General features: G+C 44.0%; 1 protein-coding gene across 4 annotated transcripts in view; it reads left to right on the plus strand.

Annotated features, from left to right (window-relative positions):
* TRPM3 (transient receptor potential cation channel subfamily M member 3) overlaps positions 1–22,740 on the plus strand; it is a 375,460-nt gene that overhangs the window by 345,339 nt on the left and 7,381 nt on the right. For all 4 annotated transcript variants that reach the window (XM_066616650.1, XM_066616652.1, XM_066616653.1 and 1 more), the window contains 4 exons: positions 3,268–3,408; positions 5,574–5,702; positions 11,519–11,770; positions 13,986–14,160. In XM_066616650.1, the coding sequence (XP_066472747.1) occupies positions 3,268–3,408; positions 5,574–5,702; positions 11,519–11,770; positions 13,986–14,160 (697 nt within the window). The remainder of the gene's footprint in view (positions 1–3,267; positions 3,409–5,573; positions 5,703–11,518; positions 11,771–13,985; positions 14,161–22,740) is intronic.

Raw genomic sequence — 22,740 nt, forward strand, 5'->3', positions numbered from 1 at the left:
CTCTTTAAATGTCATTCTCAAAAGTTGGAAGTGCATGGAAGCATTTGAGCTAGGACCGTCATAAGCCTTGCAGTGTTATACAGTACTAGGTGGCAGTTAGCCCTTATAATACTGTACGAAGAAAGTATTTTCTACACAATTCTACCCAAAGGGACCTCCTCTGAAATTTGAAAGTAAATGCCAACTAAGGGCCAAACTACACATTATGGAGCATTTGTGTGGTTCTCCACTTGCTTCTTCATTAAAAAAAAAAAAAAAAAGCTTGGGAGTCACCTGAAATGTGGCAAACCTATGGTGGAAGGCCTTTCAATCGAAGCTTTTTTTCTCCTCCTAGCAAGGAGGAGGCATGATTAGGATCAGAACTGGATCAAGGTCAGTGATAAAGGCCTCCAAACCCTCCTGCCAAACATATCTCTGTTTGGGGTACCTCCCAGCACTGTTTTGAAGGAGGAGAAGAAATAGAGAAGCACATGTATTCTCCACAATGTGTGGTTTGGCCATACAAGATATTGCATGCATACATAGCACTCAAGCCTAACTCTTCAGTCCATGCTGCTCGACGAGCAAGTTAGGAATGGAGGCTAATCCTATCCCCGGCAGCGCTGCCAAGTGCAGCGGCACCAAAATGGCGACATCTATATCCAGCAGCACCACTGGGGCACCAAAGGTCTCCTCAAGGAGAAAGCCCCAAGACACGCAGTGGGGCTTCTCAAGTCTGTGCCGGCTATTTTGCCATCGGAGACTTGAGAGTCTCCATGCTAGACTTTGCACCCCAACACGGAGGATAGGATACGGTGGAGCATGGCTCTGCTGGTCCCACCACCCTCCCAATCTGGTTCCTTCCCTGCCCTACCCTCCTCCACCATGGAACTCCTCCCTCTGCCCCAAGCCTCTCACCACCACCTAGAACACTTACTGTGCTCTGGGCAGCATCCGTCCGGTGCTGAGCTCAACGCTGACTGGCACTGGGCCAGCACACCTTTCTCTCTGGGTGTTGCGGACATACCTTACAGCACATTTGCAACACCCAGAACCGGTGCTGGAGGCCGATAGGATTGGGCCCTTAGTTACCACCCCCAAATAGGGAGAACTATCTAAAATTCACAGATAGCTCACCACACAAGTATTAAATGACTACACAGCTGGATGTGGAAAGCTCAGTAGTAGAGCACAGACCGACTCAGTGATACAGCACATGCTTTGTTCTAGAGGAAATCTATACGAAGTTGCTGGCACCTTCAATTAAAGGTACTAAGTACGACTGGGAAAGAATTCATCTTGAGACTTCAGAGTAGTAGTATTATCTCTGTTGTTTTAGAATTTGATTGATGGTGCTTGTATCTGGTTTGTTGCCTTTTCATTTTAATTTTTGTAGTTCTTGTTTTATGTTTTACTCTCTACTCTGCTTTGTGTATAGGGGTTTCCCTGAACATGGATTTGTATAAGCAAGAGAAAAAAACACTGTTCATTTGTTGCTGTTTTGAAATATTCAGCATTACTACATATGAATTGACTTACATGTAAACAGGGAGAAATATTAGCCCGCATAATTTTTTAAAAAAACTCTTCAAGAAAATGAAATCTGCACAGAGGCCTCACTGGCCATTAGAACTTCCATTAATTGGCCATTTAAGATTTATAAATTAATTTAATGGTTTAACAAATTATAAAATAAAATAATGGTTTATATATAAAATTTCAGTTATTCTCTCCCAACATAATGTATTTTGGATCAATGAAGTTATACTAACTTTATTTTCACATGTTTCTGTATCTCTTGGCTCTTAGGCAGATGTCCTCTCTGTTGTATAGAAGGTTCAGTTCTTCTTATTTCCTTATGTATACCAGTTTACCAGAGTCACGTTTACCATCCTTAGCACAGAAAGCAAAATTCAGTAGATTTTACATGAATTTTTAATTATCTGAACATTAAGCTTTAACACTTCATTTTAACACCTCTGCTATTTAGGGTCTAAGTGAGTCTGAAGAGTATAAGGGCCCAATCCTATGCAGTATGCACCAGCTCACTGCCAGCGCACACTGCTGCAAGCATGCCATAAGGCACGTTTGTGGCCCAACACTGGTGCTCTGGCAGTTGCGCAGACCACCGGGCAACGGAGAGGTAGTTAAGGGCATAGGAGGGGAGGTGGGAAGGAGGCGTTCCAGGGTGGGGGAGACGGAGGGAAGGCAAGGAAAGGGCGGGAGGGAGGCATGCTGGGGGAGGGAGCAGGGCAGGAGGAAGCTGGGACTGGTAGAGCTTTGCTTCACCGGATCCTGAGCCTTCGTGTCAGGCTGCCTGCCTGACACAAACGCTCTACACCAAACTTTGGGTTGCCATAGAATCGTGTAGCCCCATAGTGGTGCTACTTGCCTTACCCGAAGGAAGGGGACAAAAATCCCCTTCTCTCGAGGAGCCACCGGCACTGCCCGCTAAGTGCACAGGATGCAGCGGCAGCCATTTTCAGTGCCACTGCAGCCCTGGGCGTCAGCCAGATAGCTCAGGATTAGGCTGCCCAGCTGCAATCCTATCCTCACTTACCTGGGAGTAAGTCCATTTGACTATAGTGGGGCTTACTTCTGAGTAGACATGGATAGGATTGGGCTCTAAGGAACTGTTTCAAAATTCAACACAAATTTTCTGTTTGATTGTAACTATTGAATGACAACTGCTGTTGTATATTGAGATCTTGTACACGCTCCATGAAATAAAGCACTGCTTTGTACTTGCTATCAGAGTCTAAAGAAGATACCGAAATAGAAACCATTAATTTGGTACCCAACTTTACCACTACTTTCAGGACTCTTTTCCCTGCATGTTTTGTTCCTATTCCACAGCACCCTAGTTGTCAGTTCTGTCATCCGTCCATTCATTATGCTAACTTTTCAACAAGCAAAAAGTAGAAACATTTCTGTTGTATAGTTGTACATCCGGGACTGAAATGTGAGAGGTGTTCATGAGTGGTGTGCGTGTTTATTGTTCCTGTTGGTGCTACCGGTGCAACAAGTAAAGATGCAATCATTGTTTAAATTTATAACTTAAATTGTAATTTACAAGGTGCACATCTGTCTATACAACTTGTGTGAATTTTCAAGATGATTAATTAGATACAGGTTGAGTCCTATGGTAAGATTAAGACGTTCATGTATATTTGTTGGACAACATTCCATCAGTCGATTCATTATGATCACTATGATCAGTAGAGTTGACAACTAGCAGCTATATATCAACTGCATCCACTATATCTGTTCTGTTCTTTTTGCCTGTAGGCAATGCTGGGGCGTGGCAATACAGAGTCATCACGAAAGAAGGAAGAAGAAGAAGTTCAGAGTCAACACAGACTGATCCCCTTTGGACGCAAGATCTATGAGTTCTACAATGCACCAATTGTTAAATTTTGGTTCTTCACTGTAAGGATCAACTACCATTTTGTCATATGTTACTAGTGACACAAATGTGCAAAGGCACCGTTCATCAGAATCAATGTTTACATTGTTATGAACAAAGCTCTGTTTGAATTTCTAACTATGCACAAGTGAATGATTCTGTAAATATTGTGGGGGGCTTGCAGAAAGATACAAATTTGAGCTGCTCTTTAATGTTACTGAATAGTAACCATGAACCAGTCAGATATTTTAAAGTGTGCTTACTCAATTTCCTGCAAATCTATGGAATTTATCTTTCCTTTCAAATACTGGGATCTTTCCTCTAATGATTATAGCAAGTTTTGAAACGTTCAGCAGAGTGGATTACATGTAAATGGCTACTAGAAGAAAACTACATCCTGTATCTGGTCCACATGCACTCTGATGGAGCAAATTTATCACAGTGCATGCGAACCAGACTGAAAACCCAGCATGGCTAGACTCAAGTCGAGTCGCCAAGTCATTGCCCCCACGACTCGACTTGAAAAAGAATCCTAATGGGGGTACTTTCCAAGTCACCCTTTAGTGACTCTAATGGACTTGAGTCACCCCCTCCTTTAAAAAACCCTCCTTAAAAGGTGGAAAAAGGGATTGCTACCAGTATATGCTTATGTCAGTGTTTTCTTTGAACACTCCCTGCTGTCCCACCCTATCTATAAAGAGGGCAGGAGGGATAGAAGGGATGGCGAGAGAGCCAGTACAGAAGCAGCACGGGGGAGGAGGGTCATGAGCAGCAGATATGAGGCTTACCAGGACGACCCAATCCTTTGCAGCCCTACTCAGAAGTAGTCCCACTGTAGCCATTCATTCAGTGTGGGTCCCCTCCCACATAACAAGAGACCCATGCCGTACAAAGTGTGATTGCTCCCCTGCCTCCTCTCTCTTCCTGAGCTGAGTCGCTCTCTATAAAAAGCCAGCCATGGGAAAAACAGGGCTGCTGCCAGAGTGTGTGCATGTGTGTGTGTGCATGCATGCGTGTGTGTGTGTCTGTCTGTCTGTCTGTCTGTCTGTCTCGGAGTTCTCTTTACTCACTCCCCTGCTGCCCCCTTCCATCTCTAACAGGGTAAGAGGGACTGAGTGAGAGCCGGGACAGAAGTGGCGAGAGGGAGGAGGGTCACAAGAAGCAGCTGGGAGGCTTACCAGAACAACCCAATCCTTGCAGCCCTACTCACAAGTAGTCCCACTGTAGCCATTCATTCAATGAGGGTTGCTCCTCCTCCTTCCCTCCCTCAGCCAATGGAAATACAAGAATGCCCATCCTTTGTCCAATGATTATCTGTTCCTTCCTTCATATCAGAGACGGGGGGGGGGGGAAAGAGCCCAGTCCCACCTCCCTGCTCCTGCTTGCATTAACTCTTTCCTGCCTCCTGGCTGGAAATCCCTTCCACTCACTGGTCAGAATGCTAGCCCCACAAGGTTTTCCACATGGTGAAAACAGCAAGCAGGCTAGGCACCCCTAGACACAGGCAGACTCAAGTCAGCATATGTGGGGATGAGGGACAAGTCAGGAGGTCCCTGACTCAAGTCTTTTTCAGTCTCTCACAAGTCGCCAAGTCACCCAAAATCACATATTTTCACGACTAGAGTCTGAGTCACTGACTCAGGTTCCCAACACTGCTACACAGTATGTACATGGTCTTGCAGACACGTTGCCTCCCCCCCCCCGAAGCGAATATGGAAGCCTGTGTAGTGGGCAGGGAATTTATGGAATAAATATGGATACTCTCCATAATGAACTGGTAGTAACAGAGGCATAACTAGGGTGGAGCCAAGTGGCACCAGCCCCAGGCAGTACGCCAAGGGAGGTGAAAAGCAGTCACTTCCAGGTAATCTCAGAGGTGGAGGAGGTGGCAGCTTTACAAAGCCCCCCCCCCCATTCTCCTGTGGAGGCTCCTCTTTAAAGGGGCATCCATTCAAAGGGGAGCCTTCGCAAGAGAAGGAATGGGGGGTGCAAAGCTGCCAGTGCCGCCTCCTCTGGGGATGACCCAGAAGTGATGTCGATGTCACTGCCCCAAGTACTGGGTCTTCTAGTTACACCTCTGGCTAGTGATAATAACCTGTGTGCTTGGAAACCTTATGTTTTAACTTAAATAAGAATGGAAAACTTGTGTGGTTGGTTTAGTTAAAATTCTGGGCTTATTTCTTCATAGATGGCGTACGTTGGGAACCTGATGCTGTTCAACTACATTGTGTTGGTGAAGATGGAACGCTGGCCTTCCACACAGGAGTGGATAGTTATCTCATACATTTTCACCATGGGAATAGAGAAGATGAGAGAGGTAATACTATCTTGAAAACTTGGAAACGAGAATGCTGTTTTGTAGTTCTGTGTTTTTTTTCCTAAGCATCAGTTTATTGTAAATTTTCCAGCAATGTTTTTTTCTCTTAACATAAAATCCAGTAACGTAAAAGAAAAGATGGATTTTAAAGCGGAATGTTTGTGTTCCTGTTTTTAAAGGAGTTTCCCCCACTTCTGAGTAATGCTTCTGCATGTGATTTTTGGAGTCGTTCTCTGTGAGTGTTCTCTGGACAACCCTGGAGGACTTGGGAGTTAACATCTGCTGTTCCATCACATCTAGAACTAAACTCTGTCCCATCCTACAGCTTTTCCAAGAGCTGCCATTGGCTGTCACTGTTCCTTCTTCTGGAGGAAAAGCATTCTAGGACCTAGGAGTTAATATCTGCTGACCCGCAGATAAAGTTCTAAAGCAGTGATTCCCAACCTGGGGGTAACAGCACCCCTGGGAACTGGAAACAACCCACTACCCCAGTGGTTCTCAAACTGGTGGGTCACGGCCCACCAGTTTGTGTAAAGGTTCCCCAACCCTTTGAGGGGCGGGGGAAGGGGAGAGGGCAACAAGGATTGTGTCGCTAGGATCCCCAGGATCCCCAGGATTGTGTCACTAAGGGGCGTGGGGGGATGCTTTTTACTTATTTTTACTCATGTAGGGCTGATACAGCCTCCAGAAGAATGTTGAGACAATTGCACGCAAAGCACTTCCTCATTGCAGCGCGGTTATGTCTCAATATTCCAAGCATCAGGGAGCCCTGCAGAGGGCTGTGCAGGACTCCCCATGCCTCCTGAGAGCTGCAGCAGTCCTACATAAGTAAAAGCAGTGCTTTTTTTGTAAATAAAAAGGTGCAGGAACTCACAACTTGTTAATCTTTTATTTATTTATTTATTTATTTATTTATTTATAAACCATTTTTTATTGGAGAAATAAAATATTTTTTATGTGCTTCCCCCCTAAAGATGAACATGTCTGAGTAGACATGCATAGGATTGGGCTGTCAATCTCCACATCCCCTTCCCCCTAGCTACTTTTTCTACACATGGGGAAAAATACTGTACAGGTGCACTTGTAGCATGCGGCACTACTTCGAGGAGAGGAAGCAGTGAATGTATTCCAAAAAATGGCTTACGTGAGTTCCATGTAATAAAATTACTCTAAGCAACTGTGGGAGTAAGAACAAAAAAGGAATTCTTACACAAGAGGGGTCCTTAGGTGCACATAGAAACAGCTACGTTTGCAAACAAGCCATTAAATATGATTTAATTCAGGTATCAGAATACTCTGTGTCTTTGGGAAGTCGCTTGGCATGCAATTGTATGTTCTCTGCTGCTCTGAGCAGCTGCTGTGCATTGCTGGAGAGGAGCTGCAAACGCTGGCTGGCGGAGGGCATGCTTGTGGGGGAAGGATGAGGAGGATCTCTGGCAAGGCTGGACAGCACGTTGTACACACATAGAATCCCTTTTCACCTGCCCTTAGCATGTGAAAATGGGTGCAGATATATATCTCTGCCAGGATTAAGAGCCCAATCCTAGGTATGTCTACTCTGAAGTAAGTCTTGTTCTAGTCAATGGAGCTTACTCCCAGGAAAATGCCTAGGATTGCAGCCTAAGAGCCCAATCCTATGCATGTCTACTCAGAAGTCCAATTTAGTGAATGGGGCTTACTGTGGATAGGATCGCAGCCTCAGGGCCCAATCCTGTGCCTGTCTACTCAGAAGTCAGTCCCATTAGAGTCAATGGGGCTCGCTCCCAGGAAAGTGTGGAGAGGACTGCAGCCTCAGAGCCCCTCCTCTGCCTGTCTCCTCAGAAGTCAGTCCCACTAGAAGCAGTGGGGCTTCCTTCCAGGAAAGTGTGGAGAGGACTGCAGCCTCAGAGCCCCTCCTCTGCCTGTCTCCTCAGAAGTCAGTCCCACTAGAAGCAGTGGGGCTTCCTTCCAGGAAAGTGTGGAGAGGACTGCAGCCTCAGAGCCCCTCCTCTGCCTGTCTCCTCAGAAGTCAGTCCCACTAGAAGCAGTGGGGCTTCCTTCCAGGAAAGTGTGGAGAGGACTGCAGCCACAGAGCCCTTCCTCTGCCTGTCTACTCAGAAGTCAGTCCCACTAGAAGCAGTGGGGCTTCCTCCCAGGAAAGTGTGGAGAGGACTGCAGCCACAGAGCCCCTCCTCTGCCTGTCTACTCAGAAGTCAGTCCCACTAGAGGCAGTGGGGCTTCCTCCCAGGAAAGTGTGGAGAGGACTGCAGCCACAGAGCCCCTCCTCTGCCTGTCTACTCAGAAGTCAGTCCCACTAGAGGCAGTGGGGCTTCCTCCCAGGAAAGTGTGGAGAGGACTGCAGCCACAGAGCCCCTCCTCTGCCTGTCTACTCAGAAGTCAGTCCCACTAGAGGCAGTGGGGCTTCCTCCCAGGAAAGTGTGGAGAGGACTGCAGCCACAGAGCCCCTCCTCTGCCTGTCTACTCAGAAGTCAGTCCCACTAGAGGCAGTGGGGCTTCCTCCCAGGAAAGTATGGAGAGGACTGCAGCCACAGAGCTCTTCCTCAGCCTGTCTACTCAGGCTGCAAGGCTATGATACTTTCCTGGGAGTAAGTCCCATTGAACACAATGGAACCTACTTCTGAGTAGACAGGCTTGGGCTCTCAGGCTGCAAGGCTATGCACCCTTTCCCAGGAGCAAGCCCCATTGAGCACAATGAGACATACTTCTGAGTAGACACGCCTAGGCTCATGCTGCAGTTTGGCACAGAACTGCACCAGCCAGCTTCCTTCCCCTCCTCCTCCGCCAAGCCAGTACCTGGGCATTCCGTGGGTGCCGCAGCCTGTCTCCCTGGCTGGCTGGCTGGCTGGCTGGCTGGCTGTCTGTCCTCCTCCTCGGCATTGCCATGTGCCCCCCCGCGCCCTCCACCAGCTTGGAAGCTGTGCTGGGAAGCAGAGCGCAGGGGGGGAAGGGAGGATTGCTGGGCTCAGGTGAGAGCTTGGAGATGGGGGCAGGAGGGGGTCGTTGTGCGGTCAGGAAGGAGCCAGGCGCCAACCCTGCACCCCCAGCACCCACCCAGCGAATGCCTCTATTTTGCTCCCCCCTCCTGGAATGCCTCCAAAGGGGAGGTGCCCCTGCAAAAAGGTCCTGGAACTCCGTCCCCCCACGTTCCATTAGAAAAAAAGCCCTGAGTAAAAGTAAGTAAAAAGCACCCCCCTCACTCCCCTTAGCGACACGATCCTGGGTATCACCTTGCTGCCCTGGCCCCTCCCCCGCACAAACTTAGGGAGTAAATCTCTCTAAAAGTTTGTGAACCACTGCACTACCCTCTAAATGGCAAGATGGGGTGACATGTGGGCGGCGGTGACGCCACCTCTGGGATTGTGCCACCGCCTTGGAAAAGGCTTTTTAAAATATTCCTGGGGTTGGTTATGGCCCTCTGGAGGGTACAGTGAGCCCTTGGCCCTCTCTATGGGCCTCCCCATGTCTCAGAAAGGCTCCTTAATGCCATAGCCACACACTTCCAGTTTTGCAAACCAAAACTGGGTCACAATCGTGGTAGGCGTGAGGCACAGAGAGACCCACAGAGGGAGCCCTGGGCTCCCTGCACTCTCCAGATGTCTATATCAACACTCAGATATGTAAAAAAATATCCTTTTTTGAGGCAGTGCAATCCCAGAGGTGCTGTTGCCCCTCCACCATAAACACATACAGTGGTCCCAACCTTCATATAAAGGTTGGGAACCACTATTCTAGAGACAATATCATCACTGCACATAGAACTGAGTTTTCTTTTCTTTTTTAAAATTGATTTTATGTTTACAATATCATTTTGAGTTCATTTGGACTCTTTTAGGCCCCAATCTATTATTGTGAGCTCCATGGGGATAAGACTATTAACATGATAAAAAACAAAAAATGCTGCAAGCCCTTCTGAGCCTGAGAGATGCAGTGGGATATAAATTGAACGACTGAATGTATGCATAAACAATACAATCATGCTCAATCAAAAATTTTTGTAAACAGTAATGAACAATGAAGAAAATAATATTCATCACAGCCACAAGGAGGCCCTTCAACACCACTCCAGACTTCAAAGAATTCAAGAGAGTTGTTCGTTGCTTGTGTCATATTTTTTCACTTGAAACCTTTTTTTTGTTGGAGTGTTCTATCTTGTTTCTATGAGGAAATATTTTTGGGAAAATGGTTTGTTCAAATGCAAATATTGTTGTGGTCCAGGGAGTATTCACAGAGAATGACTTCAAAAAATCACAAAACAGTATCTAACCCAAAAAATATGCACTTGAATCCAGATAAACAGCCATAAAGTGGTTCCAGACAGAATGTTAAGTGGTGGATATTCAACACATGCTCTTCTTTAGAAAGTTGCAGGCCAGTTATTTGTGCCAAATTATTATTAAATCAATAATTCTTAATAGAAACAATCCAGAAAATGAACAGAATCATAGTCTGATCACGTAATTATGTACAAATGTAAAAAAAAAAAAAAAAAAAAAGCTTATGGCTCAATCTTTAGGGTGCCTCGTGCCACTGGAACAACTGTTCTGGCAGTGCTAGGCACTTTCCAGCTTTCGCCAAAGGCAGCATGTCAGAATGCATGGCCTGGCTGGTGCCACACGTGACTGACTCCATGCGCTTGTGGCCCTAGGACACCCACTGGCACAGGTAAGTATGCGCAGGGGACAGGAGGGAGGCAGGGAGTGGGCAGAATAGGGTGGGGGCAGGGCAGAGAGAAGGGCAGATTGGGACCAGGAAGAGGCTTGGTGGCAATGGCATCTGCTGAATCTTAACCCTCTTCCTGGCCTCAGTTCCCTGACCTGGGTCAACTCAGACTTGCACCTTTCCGGAGGGAGCAAATATCACTGGCACAGGTCCGAGTAGACCTGGCATGGGCTTACCTTGGGCAAGGTACCCCAAGGAGGCCTCCAAAGGCCAAAACTCCCCTGTGGGATACAGCGGGCGCTGTGTTGGCGTTGTTGCATCGCTGTGTGGGAAGTCAGGATTGTCCTGCCCATTAACAGAATTATTCCAGCTTCAAAACACAATCTTAATATCATCAGTCACAAAAATACAGTCACTAATTCACCCTTTGAAAAGGAATGAAAAAGCAGTTTTATTCTGTTTTTGGATCATCTTTTTGACATAGTAGGAAAGAGAGCTCACTGGCTGACTATATGCATTTCAGGAAGTTAGAGAAAATGTAAAAAAAAAAAAACCCAGTGAATACAAGGGCAAAGTTTACATAAAGAGTTCAGTGTGCAGATAGAACCAAGCACCTACACTCTGTGCATTTTCAAGCATGCTGGGAGTCAGACTGAAAGTAGCAATGTCTGCCTAGATGGAGCTTTGACGTGAACACAGACAGCATTTCTGCCATTGCACTGTGGCTAAGGTACAAGGTGAGGAACCATACTATGACTGAGTCATGTGGCTGGCTCCCTGGATTCTGTTACCATGTGTAGTTTTCTCTACCCAGGTAGGATAACATTGCACATTGCTCTGTTTGACCTCATCTTCAGGGCATCTTCATAGTTCATGACTTCAGGAAGGGCTGAGCCACACACTTCCAACCAGGGACTGCCTCTCCCCAAAGGTTGCAGAAGCCTCAGCGCAGTTGCCCACTTATGCTTCCGTATCCTATGCATACAGACTGGATCAAGCCAACATGAAAGGAGTTAACATTTGTATTTTGACCTTTATGCTATAGGAATGCTTGGCTTACTTTTTTCTTCTCCCTTTTGGGGCTTAAAATGAAAAGCCTCTTTAAAAGCCACTGGACTCTTTAGCTGACACTTGCATTGTTCTTTCCTTTTCTCTAGATATTAATGTCAGAACCTGGGAAGTTGCTGCAGAAAGTGAAAGTGTGGCTCCAAGAGTACTGGAATGTTACTGATCTCATTGCCATCCTCCTGTTCTCTGTGGGTATGGTACTCCGTCTCCAAGATTTGCCACTCAGAAGCGATGGTCGTGTCATTTACTGTGTCAACATCATTTACTGGTATATACGATTGCTAGACATCTTCGGGGTGAACAAGTATTTGGGGCCATATGTAATGATGATTGGGAAAATGGTAAGAAAAAGTTTCCATCCTGCTTTTTCATATTGTATTTTCAAGTTGAAACAGTTTATTTCCTGCAGTTTCAGGACTGAGCACTAAGCCTAGCTCCAGGCAACTCCAAACCCTTGCAATTAGCCACCAGAAGAAGATATGAGTGTTTTCCTCTGTGCCACACTACTTAAGTTGTTATAGCCAAATGTTGTTTTGCCTCCAGCATCTGGAGAGAGATGATTTTTATGGCAAGGCTTTTACAACTGCTCCATTTCCATGCATCGGTTTTATTTATTGACATTTGTATCCAGTTTCTATCATTGAGGCTCAAAGTTAATAGCAATACTATTTCAACAAAGGGGTTAAATATATAGTAACATTTCCAATGCAGTATAAAAGGCTATGAACTTGTTGCTTATTGTAGGATATGCAGCCTTGTCTTCAAGGAATCCAAATGTTACTTATTTTTGAGTTGCATTTGAACCCTGAGAGATTGGGGCAGTCCCAATCCATCTTGAGTATAGGCTTAGAAAGAAAAGGACTCTCAGGGACTTCTCAGAGAAGTGAGAATAAATTACTTCTCCTGCTAGAAGCATCATAATCTATGGTGCACCTTATATGAGAGCAGAATTTATCTAATGTATAATAATATATGCTATAAACAGATCATTATATTTCAAAGTTTAAATCACTGAAGTAGTTCTTAAGGTTCTACTAATTTCACTGAGAATTCAGTCATGTTCCAAGTTAACAATGTGAAGACTGCATCCTGTAGCTGAAAGTTTTCTAGCCATGAACGCTATAAAAGTAAGCCCAGGATTAGAGCTGGCTGACACATGTGAGTATTTTCCATCCCTTGATTAATCACCACTTAATCTAGTGAATTTGGACGCACGAGCAGACTTCATAGCAAAGGATTTTAGTTAAGGTGACGATGGTATCAACGTTCTACCTGTAGTCTGCAATGACTACATTCTCAAATACAAGCTATCACTTGAAGTTGCATGTATAAAGTGGCCTTCAGAAAAATGTTGTGCAAATGGAAGACACCATTATTATCTTTTTTCTGTCTGGGAGTAAAATGTAGAACCATAAATTGTCCAAGCCTCAGAGAAAATACAGAAATTAAATAGATATCTCCATTTGGTAAGATACCTCTTGCAACAGGTCAACATAAGTCAGATTAGTGGATTCCCTGGAGTTATGTCCAAGTATATTTCATTGTTGAATAACCCAATATTATTTATTTCATTGTTGAACAACCCAATATTATTGGGTGCTTATGGCGGTGGATCTACTATCTGCCACCCTAAGTGCTGTTACAGTGTCACACAAGTCACAACGCTGTTGTGCACCGTGAGACTGCAGGTACAAATGGCCAGAGGCTCCATGCACATGCCAATGGCCTATACAGGCCATGCCAGAGCAGGCAAGATGGTGGTGGGGGCAGGTCATGAGTAGTTTGGAGGAGGATCAGGGGAGAATTAGGGTGGGGATTGGGCAAGGCAGGGGGCAGGAGGGAGTGGGAGGAGTGGATCTCAGCAGCTGTAGTTTTACAGGGATTGTATCCACCTTTCCCAAACCAGTTCCACCCCCTGAGTACTCCTTAGACTTATGCCAGCTAAGTAGCTGATATAGGTCCAAGAAGACCCATATGCAGCTAGGTAGCCTACTGGGAAGTAATTAAAAAAATATTTTTACTTACCTCTCCCAGACAGTTTGGTTACGCACACTCACACTGACAGGATGTTGTGTACACTTCATTGGCATGGCTTCATCACGTAAGCTGGAAGGGGATAGGATTAGGGCCTGTGTCTGTACAAAAAGAGGGAAAGTTAGCAATGGGAGGTAAACAGCTGCTTGTGTGAAGCATTCCTGAAAATACTGTATTTATGCAACAGTCTTTAGTTTATACCATGTATGGAATTGGTTCAATTTTCTGTAAAATTCTACAAAGTAAACACTAGTACAGGAACATTCACATGAAAACTCAGTGACACGTTACAACAACAAAAGATCATTAGGATCATGGGAAGGTCAGCATAACTGACCTCAACTCTTTAAAAAGTGTTTTAGGGAGAAAGTCCCATAGCAAGCCAGACCACTTATTTGTATCAGAGCAGCAAGTATTGCTTGTTAAGATGGAGCTGTTTGAATAACTTGGTCCCAATGCTTTACCAGCTTTTCCACCCACTTCTCAGGAGAAATGTTTGTCTCTCGTTTGTTTTTCTTTCAGATGATAGACATGATGTATTTTGTCATTATTATGTTGGTGGTTTTGATGAGCTTTGGTGTCGCAAGGCAAGCGATACTCTTCCCCAATGAAGAGCCTTCATGGAAACTGGCAAAGAATATTTTTTACATGCCGTATTGGATGATCTATGGGGAAGTGTTTGCAGATCAGATAGACCGTAAGCAAGTTTATGATTCTCATACTCCAAAGTCAGGTATCAAATTCGGATCAGGTGATGTCTTACAAGATCATTTTCAACACTCTCAATAAATGGCTCAGGATAGAGGACTCAAACTTCACTGGAAAGTGTAATGTTAAAAAAAAATTAATTTAAAGCCTGTCACTTAAATTGTTAATTTTGAAAGATAAAAACAATATTTTCTAATAAAAATAGCCACAACACTTCCAAACTACTCTTTTCTTTTCTAACACAAATCACATTAAAAGTGACCAATTTTAATTTTAATTATTCAAATTATGGGGAAAGTCTTAGCTATGCACGCTGCATTCACAGGTACATCTAAGACATGATGTATATTGGTTTTATATCAGTTTATCTTTCATGGAGTCCCTCAAAGAATCCTGGGAACTGTAGTTTAGGAAGGGTACTGAGAATTCTATTTGAGATTTCTAGAAACCTTAACAGAACTGCAGTTCCCTGGGAAGAGGGAATAACTGTGAAACCAGTTGATATAAATTATACCTTAATGTTTCATTTCTTTCCATCCATTAGTTTGCTTTTGAAACATACACATCAATCCCAGTTTGCCACTAAGCAATCAGTACTGAAGTTATTGAACTAGATCTTTGACTGGTGCCATAGCTACAGCAAAATCAGTAATTACATTGATTTACACCATATTCCTTTGACCTTTGTACTGCCACAGATGTATTCTGTAACTTTGGTGAAATAATATTTATTCAAGATTATGACAGGATTTGTTGAACTATTAAGCAGGAAAAGTAGGTCTTCTTGTGTTCTGACTCTAATTCCTATTTCCATATATGTTGTTGTCCTAAGAATTCATTTGTTTGACCATCTGCAAATGCCAGTGTTCTATTTTAATGAATCCTACTGGTGCCACCTGGTGTAACATGCCAGCGCAGATCAGCGCTCATGTGAAATGATGCAGCTATAGGAATGTAACAAGAGCAGGGTACCATAAGACAGGCATGCAGGAGGAGATTAGTTAGCTTCCCTTTTCTGCTTGAATGAACATGGGTGACACCTAAAAGTGAGAACATGCAGCTACAATATCTGCATTAATAGATCCATTGTTACATCAGTGTGTGTGCTTCCATGGAATGCAGTAGCTCATTCTTATGCAGAATCTGAGAACATGGAATGTGATCAACTAAAAAGCAGTTTGGCTTTCCCAGTCGCTCAGATCTGGATAACATAAACTCATCAGCATCAGCTCTCCACTTCATAATGTTTCCATGTACTGTAAATGGAAAAAAAAAAATGGCTAGAAACTCCATTTTGAATGGTCTTGTCTTAGTATAAAAAAATTTTTACCACCCTGAGAAACAGAATTTCCTTTTGCAAGTTATCTTTCCTTTTTGTTCTTAATGATAGCACTGCATGGAAGCCAGCAAAGAAGCTGGTATCCATGGAGTTTTCTTCCTAAGTTTATCTTTTCACCCATTTCCATCTTTTTTTTTCTCTCTATTTCAAACATTTTTTCTTTTCAGAGTATAGCAAGGCTATAATGAGAAGAAGGGCATAGGCAGGCAGGGAGTCACAAACTCTGCAGTTTCCTTTTACAAATGTCTGTTCCTCTACAAGTGGCCATTTATTGATGTTGTACTAAGAATTCGGCATAGTGCAACAAGTCCAGCAGCAATTCGGTTTGGGGGGAGGGGAAGTGCTCTTTTTTACATGGTGTGCTGATTCTAGTTTAGAACCATGCAACTGGAGAAAGGAAAGGACAAGAATCTCAATATGAGTAGAGTGTTATGTAGATACCTTTTAACAGAATGGCAGGTTCTACACCCCCCACCCATGGATTCAGTATAAATCTATTGACTAATTGTTATTCCTGCTGTTTGAACTTTGCACAAAGATCAGAAAGTGATTAGAGTAGTATCAGGTGCATCATGTTATCTCTAGCCAGGTTGTAAAAAAAATTTGCCCCCTCCCACACTTGAAGGACTTATTCAGATGATAGTTTATCAGCAATGCAGGAACTTGACTTTAGTATTCAGGCAGGGAAGTTTACCAGCTCTTGTTTTATGCAAATATGTCCACTTGAAGGGACCTGTTAAATCATCATGGTTTTGAGCTAACTGCTTAGTAGCAACTGAATGTTTGTGCTAATGGAACAGATTTTTACACAACGCAGAAGTTCCAATGTTAGGGACCAAAAACAAATGTTGTCTGACCACATTCAGAGGACACTTTATGTAGCAGGGAGTTCTCACAAATGTACAACACCCTGTGGAAAGAAAAGCCTGGGTTGGAATAGGCAATGACTTACAAGAAAATGTCCCCTTCCTTCATCCTCCGGACATGTTGTTATGTTTGGTCTTACCAGTTTAGCACTCTGTTTCCATATATTGCATTGTCAAACTAGATGTGATTTCTCACTTGAGACAGGAGAATAATTGTCTCCAAAATGTTAACCTTTAGCATAGAACGTTTCCCCCATATGTTGTTATACACACTGTTATATATTAATTTTTAACACTGCTTGTTTCACTAAGGCCTACGACCATTTATTCTCCAAATTGGTTTAAGCTAAATCAGCCACAATTTACTATTTAGAGTACTCTGGAGTGTTTGTATTTTCTCAGATGTCAGTCAACCTATCTTAAGAGTCCTTGTTACCTGTGAAAAGCTATCAGTCCTGAATACTATGGTTTGCTGTCCTGGTTGTTCTCTTTATTTCTTGCACTTTATCCACCTCTTACTGCAACTGAGGGCATATACTGGCCCATGGTCTGACTGTTTCAGTGAAGGTAACTCTGTCCTTGAATGGCTGGATGAACTGGACATTGACATTTGATCTAGTCTAATTCATATATAAGTCCATGTATTATATGCCATACAATCAATCAATCAATCAATCAATCAATTAATCAATCAATAAACTGGCCATAAATTCCAGGTATTGTTAGAAATCCACATCACTCACTGTATACATCAGATCTAAATATTATAGGCACTTTACTGAATTTGAGAAACATACAAATACTATATATAACTCTAAAATAGCTTTGGTTTTTTTGTTTTATTACTTTGCCTTGATGTGTGAAGCATGTCAGTAGGCTGGCCAAGTTAACAGTCCACCTCATCAACTGGCAGCCCCTCCATTCAATGAATGTGTTCCATGTTTGTGTTAACCCCTTTCAACCAATACATAACAGTGATTTCTAAGGTAATGCATGCACCCTGTAATTTAATTTGGGGGGGGGGGGTGTCTATAAATAAATGCATGCATTATTTATGTATGGGGAAAAATTAAATGTATGGGCATTCTAGACTGTACAGAGGGGTTTGCAGATGAAAATTATTTGTAGAGAGATGCATTAATAACTCCTTGAAATAAGTGTAATGAATTACTTAATATTTTGTGTTTGTTGAATATATGCAATAAGAGAGAACTTTATTCATACAATTCTGGTTATAAGCCTACATTAAGAAAATTCCTGGAGCCTTGTACCTTAGCAGGGGGCCCAAGGACTGTTAGAGCTCACTGAATCTCTCTGAGAGTCTGTCAAGCCTCTGGTTCCATCCCTTGAAAGGGCCATAACTCAGAGGTAAAGAAAATCTTTGTAGACAGAAGGTCCCAGTTCTATCTCTAGCACCCCAGGCTGAACAGATCATGAGTTGAGAAAGACCCCTACTTGACATTCTGAAAGTTGCTACTAACCAATAATAGTTTCATAAGTCCTTCCCACCATCCATAACTTGCCTTGCACCTTTCACAGCTATAGATCTTATCTGTATAACTGTCTGCAGTGCATACTGTGGAAGAAGGAAACCAAAATCAACTTATATTTGTTTCACCATCTGCTCTTGCTACAATTCCACACTCAGCTAGGAAGAGGGAAGGTCTCCAGCCCACGTGTCATGCAGCACTACAGTTCTTTCTGGGATCAACCTGGTGTTCTTCCCCTTAGAGGGCAGTTCCTTGCACCCGAATTGGTTATATTATGTTGTTGTTTGCTTTGAAGCTGGTTATCTGCCTTTAAACATTGAGGTAACACAAAAAAAAAAACCTGAGGAAGTAGTTGCAGAAGTGTGCTCACTACTCCTTATTTGTCCATGTTATCCTTATCCAACAGTCCAATAAGAGATGTTCTAGAAGATTGTTCTCCAACTTCAGCTTCTTTTACTATGATAGCATTACATGCCTTATACTGCACAAGTCATCTTGAATTCTTCTGACCTGGGAAGAGGAAGAGATTTGGTAAAGAGGCAGGGAATCAGACCAAGCACAGAAAAGGAAAGGAAAAATTAGCATGACACGCAGCCGTAAAAACTGGCGCCACGAATATCTGCAGATGAGATATGCAAAATGTGAGCAAACTGGACAAAAAGTAGACTACACAAAAGGCATCTCTGTTGATGCTATGCTTCCTATAGCATTGCTCTGTTTGTTATTGCTCTGAATTCCAAAATTCAGTAAATTCTAAATAAATCAGTTCTGGGACACACCAGAGCAAGGCCATGCAAGAACTGCCAGTGTGCCATGAGAAAGATAAATTTAATGTTTAAGAAGAAAAGGCTCCTGTGAACCCCAAGCGACCATCTACAGGCTAGGCTGCCTGCTCTGTCTCTGCATGATTTCCTGCTCTGGTCTTGCTTCTTTCCAGCAGAGCCTGATAGCAAGAAACAAGGACAGAGCAGTAAAACAGGCAAAGACATGGCAGGTAACCTTGATAGCAAGTAATGATGCTGTGTCCCACATTAGGTATGATTGCATCATTCATTCATGATGCAGGCATGTAACAAGACAAGCAATCCTCACTAGAGGCACTTCCCACCAGAACAGTGACTCATGTAGAAACATACAGCTGTGCTCCACTGAGAGACAATTCTATTTACATTTACTCACTCTAAAAGTAAATCTGTCCCAACGTAACAGTGAATCAGGCTTCCAGTTTTAATTCAGAAAATAATGGGTGTTTCACCTACCAAATGGTAGGGAAAGACTAGCCCAGAAATTCCCAAACTGGAATGTCACAATGTCCTAGACAGGGAAACTCTGTCTGCCGATCACTGCCAGGGACAAAAAAAGTTTTTAAAAATCTTAACGGGGGTTGCTATGGCCCACCAGGGGGTGTGGGGGACCCATGGCCCCCTCAACTCATGGAAATTTTGAGTCATTTTGATTCGAGTTTCAAGTCATTTTGAGAAACAAGTCAAGTCCCTGAGCAAAAACAAAAACCTTAAACCAGGGGTGCTCACACTTTTTTGGCTCGAGAGCTACTTTGAAACCCAGCAAGGCCCGGAGATCTACCAGAGTTTTTTTTACAATGTTCGCGCCATCATAACATATAACATTTATGTGTACAATGTATGTTGGTGTACCTTGAGCCCCACTGAGTATAACAGGACTTACTCCTGAGTAGACATGCCTAGGATTAGACTGTGTGGCTGCAATCCTAGCTACACTTACCTGGGAGTAAGCCCCATTGAGTACAATGGGCCTTACTCCTGGCATTTCCTCCCAGAGGCACCTGAAGGGGGGGGTCGGCACTCCGCGATCTACTCATTTTGCCTCGCGATCTACCGGTAGATCGCGATCCACCTATTGAGCACCCCTGCCTTAAACCTTTCTCCTCCCCTCAACCCACCCCAGCCTTGTCTTCTGGAACCACCTGCCCTCCTCCCACCACTTCTGCAGTGACATCCTTGGCTCAGGTTAACACAAGTCACTAAAAACCAACATTTTCATGACTCGAGTCAAGTCACAAAGACTTTAGTGCCCATCCTTGGTGCTTAACACTTTCTCCCTCTCTTTTTTCCCCCCACCAAAAATCCCCCCCCCCCCGGTAGACATTTGCTCTTGAAGTGGCTATTTGTGGCAGCCTTGGAGGGCAGATTTCAGTAGGAAAATGCCATGGGTGGGAAGTGCTACCCTGTTCCCAATTCAGATGTGCTGCAGTTCTGAGCCAGATTGGATCCCCCTTGGCTGGTTCCTGTTCTCTTGACTGCTGTGTTTCTGTTTATTTTTACCTGTTTTGTGACATCTTATTGCAATGTTGTTTTTATGTTTTATTCGTAGGCCACTTTGACTCTTGATGGAAAGTGGAATAGAAATGTGTTGTGGCAATAAATTTAAAAAGAGACACTCTGTTAACGGTGGGGTTAACATAATGTGACCCTGAGTTTCTTTGTTTCATTACATTAGCCATGTAACAAATTCTCAGTTTGGTTGTTTCCACAGAAGCAAAATCATAAATTACATGGACATTTCAGTATCTATCTTCCAGTACAAGGTTGCCATTAACTGAAATCTGAATATAGTCAAGGTTTCTCTCAAGCAGAAATTATCCATTTTGATCAAGAAATCTTGCAATTCATATTTATATTTGATCAAGCTATTCAAAGAAGCAACTGAAATTCTATTCCAAGATGTCAAGTTGCATTGGGGGTCTATATCTTTGAGCCCAGATTCAAAAGCCTGATAACCAGCTGCCCTCCAAGTCTGATTGAAGCAAACTTTAGAAAAACTATGAGTGCAGTTTGTGAGCAACCCTCCATGCAAGGAACCCAAATTAGCTGCTTTAGAATGAATAGGCTCAAAGTGGCGAAACCATCAAATCATTTTTTTCTAAACCAGTGATTTACAACCTTTTTCATCTCAGGGCACACTGACAAGGCACTAAAATGGTCAAGGCACACCACCAGGTTTTGGACAATTGACAAGGCACACCATGCTACCAGTGGGGACTCACATCTCCCATTGGCCATATTAATAAATGACCGTCCCCCAAATTCCTGTGGCACACCTGTGGACCACTCATGGCACACCAGTGTGCCGTGGCACAGTGGTTGAAAATGGCTGTTCTAAACATTGCTTAAAGTATGTTTAGTAGTCTAGCATCACTGATCATCATGGAAGCTGACCTTAGAAAGTATAGAAAAGTCTAGAAAAGAGGCGCCTGAGGGGGCACATGATTGAGACATACAAAATTATGCAGGGGATGGACAGAGTGGATAGAGAGATGCTCTTTTCCCTCTCACATAATACCAGAACCAGGGGACATCTATGGAAGTTGAGTGTTGGGAGAGTTAGGACGGACAGAAGAAAATATTTCTTTAGCCAGCATGTAATTAGTTTGTGGAACTCTTTGCCACAGGAAGTAGTGATGGCATCTCACCTGGATGCATTTAAGAGGGGATTGGACAAATTTCTGGAGGAAAAGTTCATTACGGGTTATAAGTCATAGTAGGTATGTGCAAGCTCTTGGTTTTAGAGGCAGTCTGTCTCTGATTGCCAGATGCAGGGGAGGGCACCAGGATGCAGGTTGTGTCAGTTTTCTTGTGTGCTCCCTGGGGCATGTGGTGGGCCGCTGTGAGATACAGGAAGCTGGACGAGATGGGCCTTTGTCCTGATCCAGTGGGGCTCTTCTTATGTTTTTAAGTACTCTGAAGATTTAGGGCCCAAACCTAAACTGGCTCAGCACCAGCACTGAGTCCTACTGCCAGTGCTGGGAGCCATAAATGTGCTGTGAAGCACGTTTAACAGCATCCAGTGAGTAGAGAGCACTGGCACTGGGCCCACGCCAGTCAGGCCTAGTGCTGGCAGGAAGGGAACAAGCCACTGCTGGGGGTAAATGCAACCACTGGACAGCGGTGCAGCCTCTGGGGGCAGGGGGAGGATGGAACAAGGTCAGTGGGAGGGCAGGGGAGGGGAAGTACTGAGACAGAAGGGGCTGGGCTCTGCTCCGCTGTATCCTGAACTCTGTGTTGGGCCAGAAGGCCTGACATGGAGTCTCTCAAGTCTGCACTGGCAAAATAGCTGGCACAGACTTGAGAAGCACCATTGCAAGGTTTGGGGATCTCCACAGTGGAAGGGGACAAATGTCCCCTTCCCCCAAGTTGACCTCTGGCTGCTTCCCAGCGCCGCTGTAGGTGCTTTGGCTCCGCTGCTTCAGCAGGTGCTGGGAACCTCAGGATTGGGCTACCCAGAACGCTATTCAGCAGGCTCTTGCCCCGTCTCCCCTTCCACACATCTTGGGAGTTTCTTGTGTTGTGTGGCATGTTTTCCTTGTCCATGCTTCCTTGCTCTGTGGCTTGCTAAGTCCTAACCAGGCTACTTTTCTCTGGATCCTTCTATAATCCTATATCTGTACCAGCCAGTTTCCTCCAACTAATCAATACCAACAGAGCCTCAAGCACCTTTAATAGTTTTGAGGAAGAGTTTATTTCAGCAAGTGCCATTGTTCTCATTCTTTCAGCAATGTGATGTGACAATGAACACCTGCCAGAATTCCTCCTCTATATTCAGGTCTGAACAGAATACATGGATTAAGCAAGAGAATGGGGATGTTCTAGTCTTTTCCCTGCAGTATGTCTGCTTGAATGTCTAAAATTTTGCAAGATTATTCCTTGTCTCTAAAGCTCCTTGGGCACCGGCCTCTTCGAATATTAATTTGCGAAAATTTGGACTATATGACCAGACTATATACGTTGTGGGTGTTCTTATATAGAAAAACTTGCCTGAAAGATAAGGATTAGTCTAGATGATTTTATTTCTCAACATTTAATATTATGAGCCTGTCAATGCTGTGACGGTGATAG

The sequence above is a fragment of the Tiliqua scincoides genome, chromosome 2 (genome assembly GCF_035046505.1).
Source record: "Tiliqua scincoides isolate rTilSci1 chromosome 2, rTilSci1.hap2, whole genome shotgun sequence".
Taxonomy (NCBI): Eukaryota; Metazoa; Chordata; class Lepidosauria; order Squamata; family Scincidae; genus Tiliqua; species Tiliqua scincoides.